Here is a 14058-nt window from a genome sequence, read left to right on the forward strand (position 1 = left end):
TAAGACTGTGAGCCTCACGTGGGACGACCTGATCACCCTGTACCTCCCGTAGCGCTTAGAACAGTGCTCTAGACCTAGTGAAGCGCTTAACAGATACCAACATTATTAATATGGATAGTGAGCCCCGTGAGCCCCGTGGGGGACGTGGACCGGGTCCAACCTGATCAGCTTGGCCCTTCCCCGGCGCCCGGCACCCAGTGAGAACTTACCAACTGCCATAAACGATTGTTATTTGTCGTTGTTCGATTACCATTCCTTCCTCAGAGGCGGCGCGGCCCCGTCGAGGATGAGCTACCTGGCTGACGTCCCGTTCAAGGTGACCGAGAACTTGGTGCTGGAGTCCGAGCTGGTGACGGCTTCGGCTCTGACCCTCCCCGATGGCACCGGGCTTCTGTCGGGCACCTTGGTGAGTCGGCCGGGGGTGTGGCTGGCGACGGCCCCGGTGACTCTGTGGGAGACCCCTCGTTTTCGGTCGACTGTATTTATCGGGCGTTTACCGTGTGCAGAGCACCGTACTGAGTACTTGGGAGAGTATTCTACGACCACAGATGGACATTCCCTTGTGGGCAAGTCACTTCACTTCCCTGTGCCTCAGTTCCCTCATCTGGAAAATGGGGATTAACTGTGAGCCTCACGTGGGACAACCTGATGACCCTGTATCTACCCCGGCGCTTAGAACAGGGCTTAACCAATACCGACATTATTACTGTTATTATTGTTATTATTCCCTGCCCGCAACGAGCTCATTGTCGTTAATGTACGTAAATAAATAAGTAAACTCCTCTCCCCTCCCTGAAGACCCTCGACCTGCGCACACAGCAAGCGCTCAATAAATACGATTGGTTCTAATCCCCGCTCCACGACTTGTCTACCGCGGGGCCTCCGGCAAGTCACTTCACTTCTCTGGGCCTCAGTTCCCTCATCTGTAAAATGGGGAGTGAGACCACGAGTCCCACGTGGGGCGGGGACCGGATCCAACCCGATTTGCTTTCATCCACTCCAGCGCTCAGTACGGCGCCTGGCACATAGTAAGCGCTTTACACGTGCAATAACGATTATTAATTACTTATAACAATATAATTAATGCTGTGTATATAGCTATAATCCTTTTTATTTATAATAATGCTACTGCTGCCCATTTACTTGTTTTGACGTCTGCCTTCTCCGTTCTAGACCGTGAGCCCCTTGTGGGCCCGGATTGTCTCTATCTGTTGCCGAACTGTACTTCCCAAGCGCTTGGTAGAGTGCTCTGCGCACAGTAAGCGCTCAGTAAATACGACCGAACGAATAGGCTTAGTGGAAAGAGCCCGGGCTTGGGAGTCGGAGGTCGTGGGTTCTAATCCCGGCTCCAACACTTGCCAGCTGGGTGACTTTGGGCAAGTCATTTCACTTCTCTGGGCCTCAGTGACCTCATCTGGAAAATGGGGATGAAGACTGCGAACCCCACGCGGGACAACCTTGTATCAGAATGTTGGCATTTGTTGGTATTTGTTAAGCGCTTACTAGGTGCCGAGCACTGTTCTAAGCGCTGGGGGAGATACAGGGTCATCAGGTTGTCCCACGTGAGGCTCGCAGTCTTCATCCCCATTTCTCAGATGAGGGAACCGAGGCAGCGAGAAGCGAAGCGACTCGCCCAAAGTCACCCAGCTGCCAGGTGGCGGAGTTGGGATTGGAACCCACGGCCTCTGACTCCTAAACCCGGGCTCTTTCCACTGAGCCACGCCGCCTGTACCTACCGCAGCGCTTAGAACAGTGCTTGGCACAGAGTAGGCCCCTTAATAGTAATAACGATGAAATTTGTTAAGCGCTTACTCTGTGCTAAGCACTGGGGTATTCGTTCAATAGTATTTATTGAGCGCTTACTGGGTGCGGAGCACTGGACTAAGCGCTTGGAATGGACAAATCGGTAACAGACAGAGACGGTCCCTGCCCTTTGACGGGCTTACGGTCGAATCGGGGGAGACGGACGGGCAAGAACGATAGCAATAATTCTCGGGTTGTCCCACAGTCTTAATCCCCATTTTCCAGATGAGGTCACCGAGGCCCAGAGAAGTGAAGTGAGTTGCCCAAAGTCCCACAGCCGACAAGTGGCGGAGGCGGGATTCGAACCCATGACCTCTGACTCCCAAGCCCGGGCTCTTGCCCCTGAGCCACGCTGCTTCTCGTCGTCATTATTATCATTATTATTATTATTATTATTATTAAGAAGAAGAAGAATACTAATGCTTATGATGATGATGATGAGCTGTGACGGGCCGCTGCGGGCGTCTGCGGGGACCAGTGTGTGCGTGGGCGAATGGCCGCCAGGGGGCGGTGTTGCAAAAGGTTCCAACGTGGTCCCGCGCGCCCCCTGCCGCCGCTGCCCGGTCCTGCAGCCCCTCCGAGGGCTCGGCCCGGGGCCGGGGGTTTGGCCTTTTTCGCCCAAAACAAAACAAACCCCAAAGCCAAAACCCAAATTCCGAAGGACCCAGTCGGCCGCCACCCGTAAATCACGCAAACGTTTTGCGTCCCAGCAGTGGGGAGGTGCCAGCCCTGCTCGGGAAGCAACGAGCATTCTGTTATGCCCAAGAATGGGCAGCCCCAAACCCCACAACCGCCTTGCCTCCGAGATGTCTGGCTGAGGTTTAAACCAGAGGCCGGGCCTGGTTAATAATAACGATGATGATGATGGTATTTAAGTGCTACAAGCACTGTTCTGAGCGCTGGGGCAGTTACAGGGCAATCAGGTCGTCCCACCTGGGGCTCCCAGTCTTCCTTTGACAGATGAGGTCACTGAGGCGCAGAGAAGTGAAGTGACTGGCCCCAAATCACACGGCTGACAAGGGGCGGAGGCGGAATTAGAACCCGCGACCTTTGACTCCCAAGCCCGGGCTCTTTCCGTGAAACCAAGCTGCATTTCACGCCGCTCAGGCCCCCCCGGGGCCACTCCGGAAAAGGCCGAAGGGTTTGGCGGTCCCACTCTTCCTTTTTTTTAATGGCATTTGTTTAGCGCTCACTCCGGGCCGACCGCTCTACTAGGCGCCGGGTAGATCCGAGCAAATCAGGTGTCCCAGACGGGGCTCACAGTCTTAATCCCCATTTTACGGATGAGGGAATTGAGGTCCAGAGAAGTCAAGGGACTTGCCCGAGGTCACACAGCAGACAGGTGGCGGAGCCGGGGTCAGGACCCGGCTCTTTCGGACTTCCTGACCCGGGCTCTGTCCGCTAGGCCACACTGCTTCCTCCGTCGCCGGGTTAGGTTCTTCCCGGAGTCCACTGAGACTGAGAAGAGGGGCCGGGAGTCAGGAGACCTGGGTTCCGGTCCCGGATTCTAGTCCCCGGCCTGCAGGGTGACCTTACCTCTCTGGGCCTCAGTCTCTTCATCTGTGAGATGGGGATGAATTCTCCGCCCCCCCCCCCCCCTCTTTGATTGTGAGCCCCAGGTGCGACAGGGACTGTGCCCCATCTGGTCGGCCTTTCCCTTCCCCAGCATTTAGCACAGGTTTGGGGACACCTAGTAAGTGATGATCAAAATAATAACAACTGCGGTATGCGCCAAGCCCTCTGGGCTAGGCATTGTTCTAAGAACTGGGGTAGATAGAAGCTAATCAGGTCGGACACAGTCCCTGTCCCACATGGGGCTCCCAGTCTTCATCCCCATTTTTCAATGAGGGAACAGAGGCCCAGAGAAGTGAAGCGATTTGCCCAACGTCCCACAGCAGACAGGGTGGAGGAGCCAGGATTAGAACCCAGGTCCTTCTAGACCCGTGCTCTATCCATTAGGCCACGCTGCTGTGCTCTGTGGACCCTTGAGTGAATCCCCTGCCGGGTTGGGGGCGGGCAGGGGACGGACGTGGCCCCCGCTCCGCTCTGGGTCCATTGTGAAGGCGGCTCCCAGGGCTCGCCAAAAGAAAGGAGGACGGCGACCGGGCGCTGTACTAAGCACTGGGGTAGATAGAAGCAAATCGGGTTGGACGTTTCATTTCTCAGATCCTCAGTTTCCTTATTTGGGAATTGAGGATTCAGTATCTGTTCTCCCTCCCCTTGGACCGTGAGCCCCATATAGTGCTTGGCACATAGTAAGCGCCGAACAAATACCACAATTATTAGAAGTCCCCCAGCTCCGCCGAAACCCAGGGCGTTTCTCCGGGGGGACCCCCTGACGGCTCCCCGACTTGCCCCGGGGCCGTTGTGCCCGCCCCCCCCCAGCCCTCCCCGATCCCTGAGAACGCGTGTGCTGCTTCTACATTTTAATGGTTTTAATAATAATCATGGTACTGGTTAAGCCCTTACTGTGTGTCAAACGCCGTTCTAAGCACTGGGGTAAATATAAGTCAACCCCATCGGATACTGTCCCTGACCCACAGTGGGGTCACGGTCTAAGTAGTAGGAAGAAGAGGTAATAAATCTCCATTTTGCCGGTGAGGAACGTGTCTACCCACTCTGTTATACTCTCCCAAGCGCTTAGGGCAGAGCTCTGTTCACAGCAATAATAATAATGTTGGTATTTGTTAAGCGCTTACTATGTGCAAAGCACTGTTCTAAGCGCTGGGGGGAGGATGCAAGGTGATCAGGTTGTCCCACTTGGGGCTCACAGTCTTCATCCCCATTTTACAGATGAGGGAACTGAGGCCCAGAGAAGGTAAGTGACTTGGCCAAAGTCACAGAGCTGACAAGCGGCGGTGCCGGGATGAGGACCCATGACCTCTGACTCTCGAGCCCTCTTTCCACAGTAAGCGCTCGAAAAATATGATTGATTGAAACTGGGGCCCAGAGGAGTGAAATGACTTGCCTAAGATCACACAGCAGGCGTGTGGCGGAGCTGGGATTAGGACCCAGGTCCTTCTGACTTCCAGGCCTGTTGGTTTCTAATGGGCCCCGTCTGCCCCTCCGCTTACGGTTCCTCTTCCTCCTTCTCCTCCTCTTCACCCTCCTCCTCCTCTTCTTCATCTTCTTCTTCTTTCCGCAGCCCGATTTCTCCCTGGAGAAGAGGACACTGTTCTGGCTGGAGGCGGCCGCTGGGCGAGAAGCTCCCGCCCAGGGGGTCTCCCCCCGGGCCCCCACCGACAGGGGTCCGTCGGCGCCCCCCTGCTGGCTCCTGCTGCTGGACTCCGGGCCCGGGCTCCGGACGGCCGAGGCCCAGGCTGAAGGGGGTGCTCCTCAGAGGGGGTCCCCGCCCCAGCGCCGCCCGCGGACCGCTCCGGCCCCCACCCGGGCCGGGCCGCAGGGCTGCGCCCCCGAGGCCGACGGGGGCCCCGGCCCGGAAGGCGATGGCCCGGCACAGCTGCGGCCCCCCGGCCCCGGGGGGAGTCCGGGACTCCAGGCCCACGTCCAGGGGACCCCCCGGCTGCGGCCGGGCCCCGCTACGGACAGGGGTCCCTGGGCCAGGCTGACCCCGGGCGGGGTGAGGAGCGAGCTGGGGGCGGCCGGGAGGCGACTGGCCACCCTCCTGCAGCCCCCGGCCCGGGCAGCCGCCTCCCCAGGCCGGTGGCTGGTGGGCTCCCTTCCCCTCCCCCGGCTCTCTCGGGGTCACAGGAGCCTCGTCTACGCCCCCTCGCCCGCGTCCTCGGGGGGCGCGACGGTCCCCGGTCTTCCCGCCGGTCCGCCTGCCCGGCCACCCACCTGTCCGCCCTCCGCTCGGCCGCCCGGCCCCAGCCCCGGGAGACCGTCCACGGCGGGGACCATCCCACCCATCAGGAGCCACAAGCCCACCGTGGCGGTAAGGGCCCCCGGGGTGGCCGGAGCCTCAGGGAGCGGCGGCGGGAGGACGGGGCTCGGGTGGGAAGGTGAGGAGCTCCGTTGTGGGCGTGCGAAGCTCGAGGTGACGGGAGGCCAGCCGAGGAGGGACGGCTCGCAGGCCGGAGGAGATGCGAGACCGCAGAGGGGGAGACGGAGATCGGGGCCGGACGTGGAGATTCGGGAATCGTCCGCAAAGAGGTGGCCGTCGAAGCCATGGGAGCGAATGGGTTCTCCGAGGGAGGGGATGTAGATGGAGGACAGAAGGGGACCCAGAACTGGACCTCGAGGGACCCCCCCACAGCCCGCCAAGGAGATTGAGAACGAGCAGTCAGAGAGATAGGAGGGGAATCGAAAGTGGACAGTGTCAGGGAAGCCAAGGTTGGATCAGGCTTCCAGGAGAAGGGGATGGTTGACAGCGTCGACCATTACCATTAACGACAGCGACGATAATGATAATAAAGAAGCGGTGTGATCTAGTGGAACGAGCCTGGTCCTGAAAATCAGAGAACCTAGGTCCCAATCCTGGCTCTGCCGCATATCTGTCGTGTGTCCTCTGGCCAGTCACTTCATCTCTCTGTGCCTCAGTTCCCTCATCTGTAAAATGGGAATTAAGACCGTGAACCCCACGTGGGGCGGGGACTGTGTCCAATCTGATTAACGTGTATCTTCCCCGATGCTTAGAGCGGTGCTCGGCACATAGTAAGCGCTTCACGATTACCGTCAGAATAACAGTAACAGTGATAATACCATCGAGGATATTCCTTAAACCCTTCCTATCCGCCGACCACGGTGCCGAGAAACAGTTCTGACCCACCAATCCAAATGATGGTATTTATTCAACGCTTACTGAGTGCGTAGAACTGTTCTAAGCGCTGGGGTGGTTACGAGATCGTCAGATTGGACTCAATCCCCATCCCTCCGGTCTGATCGCCGAGAAGCAGCACGGCCCGGGGTTAGAGCCCGGGCCTGGGAGTCAGAAGGACCTGGGTTCTCATCCCGGCTCCACCACTTGTCTGCCGTGTGACCTCGGGCGAGTCGCTCCTCTTCTCAGGACCTCAGTTCCCTCGGCTATAAAGTGGGGATGAAGACGGTGATCCCCGCGTGGGACGGGGATCGTGTCTAACCTGATTAACTGGTATCTACCCCAGCGCTTAGAACGGCGCTTGACGCAGTATTAATAATCATAATAATGATAATAACTGTGGTATTATTATTGCGCCTCAGTCCCTCAGCCCATACGCCTGCCTCCCCGCCCCTCCCGCGGCCCGGGAGCCCCCGGGGGCCCAGGCCGCCCGCCCGGACCCGACCTCCGACCTGCTGTCGGCCCTGAGCCAGGAGGAGCGGGACCTCATCGAGCCGGTGCTGGCCCTGGGCTACCCCCTCCCCAGAGCCGTCCTGGCCCTCCAGAGGACGGGAAGACAGAGCCTCGGCCAGGTCAGTGACGACGATGCCCGTGCCGCCACGGGAGGAGGAGGAGGAGGAACCTGAGGCCCAGAGAGGGAAAGGGACTCAGCCGGCTGGTGGCAGGGCCGGGTCGAGAACTCAGGTCCTTGGTACTCGGCCCATCAATCCATCAGTCAGTGGAATTTACTGAGTGCTTGCCGTGTGCTCTCAGTAAATACCATTGATTGACCGATTGAAGATCTGGGGTCTCGCCCATCCCGCTCTGGGTCCCGCTGAGTCCCGGGAGGGAGGGACCGTATCCTGCCCGGATCGTGCCGGTATCCCGCCCACCAGATCCAACCTGCTCCCTCTGTCTAAGCTCCCCACTCCTCTGGCTCGGGGGGACCCAGGATGGAAGATGGAGGTCGGGGGCCGGAGGGTCCACGCCTTCCCCAGGCTGTCCATGTGGTGATGGGGTAATGGCTCCCTGATTTTTTTTTTAAATGGTATTTGTTTAGCGCTCACTACGTGCCAGGCACCGTACTAAGCGCTGGGGTAGATGCAGCTAATCAGGCTGGACACAACCCGTGTCCCACATGGGCTCACGGTCTTCATCCCCATTTTACCAGATGAGGGAACTGAGGCCCAGAGTAGTAAAGTGACTTGCCTGAGATCACACCGTGGACAGATGGAATTAAAATCCAGGTCTTCCAAACTTCCAGGCCCATGCTCTATCCACTAGGCCGCTCTTCTTCTCCCTCCCCACCGTCTCCCCCCCAGCCACTTCTCTTCCCCCTCCCTTTCCTCCTCCTCCTCCTTCTCCCCCCTTCCTCCTCAGCCCTCCCCCTCCGCTTCCTCCCCATCCTTTTCCTCCTCCTCTCCCTGCTCAATCTATCAGTCGATCAGTGGTATTTACTGAACACTTACTGCGTTCATATCGCTCTACCAAGTGCTTGGGAGAGTACAATGTAACGGATTTGGTGGGCACATTCCCCGGCCACGGCAAACTTCTCCTCCTCCTCCCCCTTTCCTCCTCCTCCTCCTCCTCTTCCTCCTTCTCCTCCCCTTCTTCCTGCTCCTCCTTCTCCTCACCTCTGTGCATCTCTCTCCTCCCCAACCGCCCCCCACCCAGTTCCTCAGCTACCTCGGTGCCTGCGACCGCCTGCTGAAAGAGGGCTATGAAGAGGAGCCGGTGGAAGAGGCCATGGAGATGTTCCAGAATTCCGAGAGAAAGGTCAGACGCGGCCCTCGCTGAGCCTCTTTACCACCCCGCTGCCCCCCATCCAGACCCCCTCACGGGATCCCCGGGTTTACCAAGCTCGGGAAACTCACGGATCCCGTTCGAAAGTCCACTCTTTGAGGACAGAGGGCCTGTCTACCTACTCTACTCGTCTGTAATTTATTTATATTAACGCCTGTCGGACGGAGGAGTGAATACTGTCCTCTCCCGAGCTCTTACTGTAGTACTCTGCACACAGTAAGCGTTCAATAAATACCCTCGATTGACCGACTGAACAGAGAGGCGAGTCAATCGTCAGAGGGTAAAATGGGAATGGGCGCGTTCTAGATCGCTTGGATTGACCAACGATTTTTACCAAAACTTAACCACCGAAGTTGTATCTTTCAACTACAGGGAAGGAAATTTTCTCTCCCTTTCAACCAATCAATCAGTGGTATTTGTTGAGCGCTTACCGTATGCAGAGCATTTTCTAAATAATGATGGTATTTATTAGGGGCTTACTACGTGCCAAGCACTGTTCTCAGCGCTGAATGCTTGGGAGAGTGCAACAGAGTTGGTAGACATGATCTCCGCTCACGATGATTTTTCCAGACTGGAGGGGAGACAGACGTTAATATAAATAAATGATTTATAGATATGTACACAAATACTGTGGGGCTGAGAGTGGGGTGAATGTCAAGGGCATATAGGGGGCGGATCCAAATTCATAGACCACACGGAAGGGAGCGGGAATCGGGGAAAAGAGGGCTAAATCGGGGAAGACCTCCCGGAGGAGGTGGGACCTTAATAAGCCTTTGAAGTTGGGGAGGGTGGTGATCTGGTGGATGTGAAGGGGGAGGGAGCTCCAGGCCAGAGCCGGCTCCACACATTCGGACCTGGACCCTCTGGGTACTTAATAGTCACCCCAACCCTGACCACTCTCCCCCTAAAGGGGAATCCCCTTTCCCTCCCCCACAGCACTGTGCTCATTTGTATATATTTTTACTAGCCTATTTATTTTAGTTAATGAGGTGTCCATCCCCTTGATTCTATTTATCGTGATTACGTTGTCTTGTTTTTGTCCGTCCGTCTCCCCCGGTTAGACTGTAAGCCCGTCGTTGGGCAGGGATCGTCTCTATCTGTTGCCGAATTGTATATTCCAAGCGCTTAGTGCAGTGCTCTGCACATAGTAAGCGCTCAATAAATACGATTGAATGAATGAATGATTCAGATTTAGGCTCCTTAGAGTGAAAGCCCTTTCATTCTTTCCGGGCTGAGTGGAAAGAGCCCGGGCCTGGGGGGTCACTTCACTTCTCTGTGCCTCCGTTCCCTCACTTGCAGAATGGGGATTCTAAAACCAGCTCTCCCTCCTACTTGGGACTGTGAGCCCCACGTGGGACTTGATTATCTCGTATCTACCCCAGCGCTTAATACAGTGCTTGGCGCACAGTAAAGTGCTTAATGAATACCACGATTATTGCGGTGGCTGAAATCTGAGTTCCTGATTCCCCCTCGATGTTTCCAGCAGGCGAGATTTCCCAGGCTGTGAGCCTTTCGAGGGACAGGACCCATGTCTAATTTCCAGCTGCGTACTCTCTCCCAGCGCTTAGGACAGCGCTCTGCACACAGCAAGCACTGAGTGAATTCTGTTACTACTACGACAGCTCAGCCCTCAAGTGGAGGGTGGAGTTTCGAGCTGAACCAACTAGTTCAGTCTCCAGAAACGTCCCAGAAAATGGTGGAGTCCCAGGGCAGCGTCTAAGATACTCCACCCCAAATCAAAGCTTCTTTCAGTGTGGACAAGAGTGGGACAAATCTGCAGCTGTTGTTTTACGAAGTTCATCTTCTAGAATGATAATAATAATAACACCTTGTCTTGGGGAGATCGCTCTTCTTTTTCCAAAGTGTATTCAGCTCCGTGATCTCATTTTAACCACACGGCAGTCGGCAGGTAGCGGGAAGCTGGCATTATTATCCTACTGTGGAGGAGGAAACCGAAGTCCAGGGAGGTCAACTGACTTGCCCAAGGTCACACAGCAGGCCGGGGGTGGAGCCGGGACTAGACCCCGGATCTCCTGACTTCTAGACCTTTGCTCTGTCCATTAGACCAAGGAGTGTCGTATTTATATAAGGTCAGCGTTTGCTTCTAGGGCAAACCTTGTGCTAAACACTGGAGTAATAATAATGATAATAATGATGGTATTTGTCAAGCACTGTACTAAGCGCTGGGGTGAGATAATTAGATTAGACTTTAAGCCCCTCGATGGGCAGGGATGGTCTCTATCTGTTGCCGAATTGTCCATTCCAAGAGCTTAGTCCAGTGCTCTGCGCAGAGTAAGCGCTCAATAAATACTACTGAAAGAATGAAAGGTCCCACTGGAGCTAATGGTCTAAGCAGGAGGGAGAGCAGGAACTAAATCCCCATTGTACAGGTGAGGAAACAGAGGCTCAGAAAAGTGAAGTGACTTGCCCAGAGTCACACAGCAGGTGAATGGAGAAGCCGGGATTAGAACCCAGATCCTCTGAGTCCCAGCCCCGTTGCTCTTTCCAGTAGGGCACAGTGCTCCTCTAGGAGCAGAGCATCAGACAGGACTCAGTCCCTGTCCCAGCCGGGGCTCACAGTTTTAGGGGAAGGGAGGACGGTTATCCCGTCCCCATTCTCCAGTGGAGAAGCCGGAGCCCAGAGAGGTGAAGTGACTTGTCCAAGGTCACACAGCAGGCCAGGGACAGAGCCGGGACTAGAACCCAGGTCCCCTGACTCCCAGCCCCGGGTTCCTTCCGCTGGACCACCCGGAGGAGCAGCGTGGCTTAGTGGAAAGAGCCGGGGCTCGGGAGTCAGAGGACATGGGTTCTAATCCCGGCTCTGCCGTTCGTCAGCTGTGAGACTTTGGGTAAGTTGCTTCGCTTCCCTGGGCCTCAGTGGCCTCATCTGTAAAATGGGGATTAAGACGGTGAGCCCCACTTGGGACAACCTGATAAACTTGTATCTCTCCCAGTGCTTAGAACAGTGCTTGGCACATAGGAAGCGCTTCACAAATACCATCATCATCCTCATCATCGTCTTCCGCTCCGGATGACGTTTGGGCTCTTCTCTAGACTGTAAGTTGGTCGTGGGCGGGACACGTGTCTGTTCTATTGTTCTATAGTCCTCTCTCAAGCGCTTAGAACATCGCTCTGCGCACGGTAAGCGCTCAATAAATACGACTGACTGATCGAATCATCCTCTCCCAAGCGCTTAGTACCGCGCTCTGCATACAGCAAGCGCTCAATGAACATGACTGGCTGATTGAATTGTTCTCTCCCAAGCGCTTAGTGCCGCGCTCTGCACACAGCAAGCGCTCAATAAATACGACCGATTGAACTGTCCTCTCCCAAGTGCTCAGTACAGCGTCCTGCACACAGCAAGCGCTCAATAAATACGACTGACCGACCGATCGACTCTCCTCCTGTTCTGCCACAGGCAGCTGAATTTCTCCGCCTCGTGGGGCAGTTCCACGACATGGGCTTCCGGCGAGACACCATCAAGGAAGTCCTCCTGCTTCACGAGAACCACCGAGAGAAGACCCTGGAGGAACTGGTGGCCCGAGGCCACTGACTCGCTCCCCCCGACCGACCGCTGACCCAGGCCGAAGCCCCCGGGGAACTCAGATCCCGACTCGAGAATCCCGACTGGAGAGAAGCAGCGTGGCCTTGGTTTAGAGCCCAGGCCTGGCAGTCAGGAGGACCTGGGTTCTAATCCCGGCTCCACCACTTGTCTGCTGGGTGACCTCTGGGCAAGTCGCTTCATTCATTCAGTCGTATTTATTGAGCGCTTACTCCGCGCAGAGCACTGTACTAAGCGCTTGGAAAGTACCATTCGGCAACAAACAGAGACAATCTCTGCCCAACCACGGGCTCACGGGGTAGAAGGGGGGAGATGGATAGCAAAACGAGGAAGCGTCATCAATAGCATCGATAGAAATCAATAGAATTCTAGATAGATGCACATCATAAAAGAAATGGAATGATAAATATGCATATATATATATATATATATATATATACACAAGTGCGGTGGGGCGGGGAGGGGTCAGAGCAGAGGGAGGGAGTCGGGGCCGTGGGGAGGGGAGGAGGAGCAGAGGAAAGGGGGGGCTCAGTCTGGGAAGGCCTCCTGGAGGAGGGGAGCTTTCAGGAGGGCTCTGAAGAGTTAGTTTGGCGGGTGTGAGGAGGGAGGGCGTTCCAGGTCGGCGGGAGGACGTGGGCCAGGGGTCGACGGCGGGATGGGTGGGGAAGGGGGACGGTGAGGAGGTGAGCGGCAGGGGAGCCGAGTGTCCGGGTTGGGCCGGAGAAGGAGAGAAGGGAGGTGTGAGGTAGGAGGGGGCAAGGGGATGGACGGCTTGGAAGCCGACAGTGAAAGGTTTTTGCTCTGGGCCTCAGTTACCTCCTCTTGTAAAATGGACACTGAGAGCGTGTCCAACCCGATCTGTTTGTATCTACCCCGGATCTTAGTACAGTGGCACAGTCCCCGCCCCACGTGGGGCTCACCGTCTTCCGAGAGAGCTGGCAGCCTGCACGCACGCAGAGACATACGCACACGTGAAAACCAGCACTGCCTAGTGGCTAGAGCCCGGGCCCGGGAGTCCGAAGGACCTGGGTCCTAATCCCGGTTCCGCCACATGTCTGTTGGGTGACCTTGGGCGAAGTGCTTCGCTTCTCTGGGCCTCAGTTCCCTCAGCTGAAGAATGGGGATGGAGGCTGGGGGCCACGTGGGACGGGGACTGGGTCCAACCCGATTATCTCGTATCTACCCCAACGCTTAGAACGGCGTCTGGCACCGTAGTAGGCGCTAAACGATTACTGCGGTTCTCGTTGCCCACACATCCTCACACAGTGAGTGCTCAGGCTGAGCAGTCCACCGGGCCCCTGGCAGCTCCGACCTCAGCGGGAAGCCTTGGGGTGGGGGGGTCTGTCCTTAGCCCGAACCGTGGGCGGCCTGAACGGCCGATGAATCGCGTCGCCTGGGGCGCGTGGGGGGACCCAGAGATGGGGCGTCCCCCTGCTCCGTTTTGGGGTGCCCACCGTAGCCCCCCGCCCTACCCGCTCAACCCCATCGGCCCCGCTCCCCCGGGACCCCTGAGGTGACTCTCCCGAAGACTCGCTCTTCCCCAAACTGTCCTGACCCGCTCTCCCTCCCGCCTCCCCCTCGACCCCGTCCTCCCCGCCGCCGTCTCCCCTGCCCGGCGCGGGCTTCCCCGAGCTGTCGGTTTTGAGGCGGGCCCTTATAAGGTAAGGCCAGTTCCAGGCCAGCGTCTCCATCTCACTTCTCGGTGCCAACACGATGTCATCTCGCGTCTCTCGTCTGCAAATGGGAACGTCGGGCAGGAGGGGTCCTTGGCAGGGGGAACGGCGCCGGGCCGGGGCGGAAGGTGAAGGCCGCCACGGCGGCGGTGGACTGGGGGGGGCTAGGCTTGGTCCAGGCCCCCTGCGCCCCCCGTGGCACGGTGCCGGAGGGGAATTCAAGCAGAGAGGCCCGCCCGCCATTGGGGGAGAAGAGGAAGAAGCCCCATACGTCACCGGATTCATTCAGGCGTATGTACTGAGGGCTCACCGTGTCCAAAGCACTGTGCTAAGCTCTCGGGAGAGCACAGTAGAACAACGGACACATTCTTGCCCTCAGTGAGTTCGCGGTCCGGAGATCTGCGTGGCTCAGTGGAAAGAGCCCGGGCTTGGGAGCCGGAGGTCGTGGGTTCCCATCCCCG

The 14058-nt window shown here is 57.1% G+C and overlaps 1 protein-coding gene across 1 annotated transcript; it reads left to right on the forward strand.

Annotated features, from left to right (window-relative positions):
* The first annotated feature begins 286 nt into the window (after nt 1-286).
* Nucleotides 287-12001, forward strand: UBAP1L (ubiquitin associated protein 1 like). The gene is made up of 5 exons (XM_029065040.2): nt 287-406; nt 4949-5698; nt 6943-7152; nt 8234-8335; nt 11781-12001. Exons 1-5 carry the CDS (start codon nt 287-289, stop codon nt 11913-11915), a joined length of 1317 nt encoding a protein of 438 aa, XP_028920873.1. The 3' UTR covers nt 11916-12001.
* The last annotated feature ends 2057 nt before the right edge of the window (nt 12002-14058 follow it).

The sequence above is a fragment of the Ornithorhynchus anatinus genome, chromosome 5, assembly GCF_004115215.2.
Source record: "Ornithorhynchus anatinus isolate Pmale09 chromosome 5, mOrnAna1.pri.v4, whole genome shotgun sequence".
Classification (NCBI taxonomy): Eukaryota; Metazoa; Chordata; class Mammalia; order Monotremata; family Ornithorhynchidae; genus Ornithorhynchus; species Ornithorhynchus anatinus.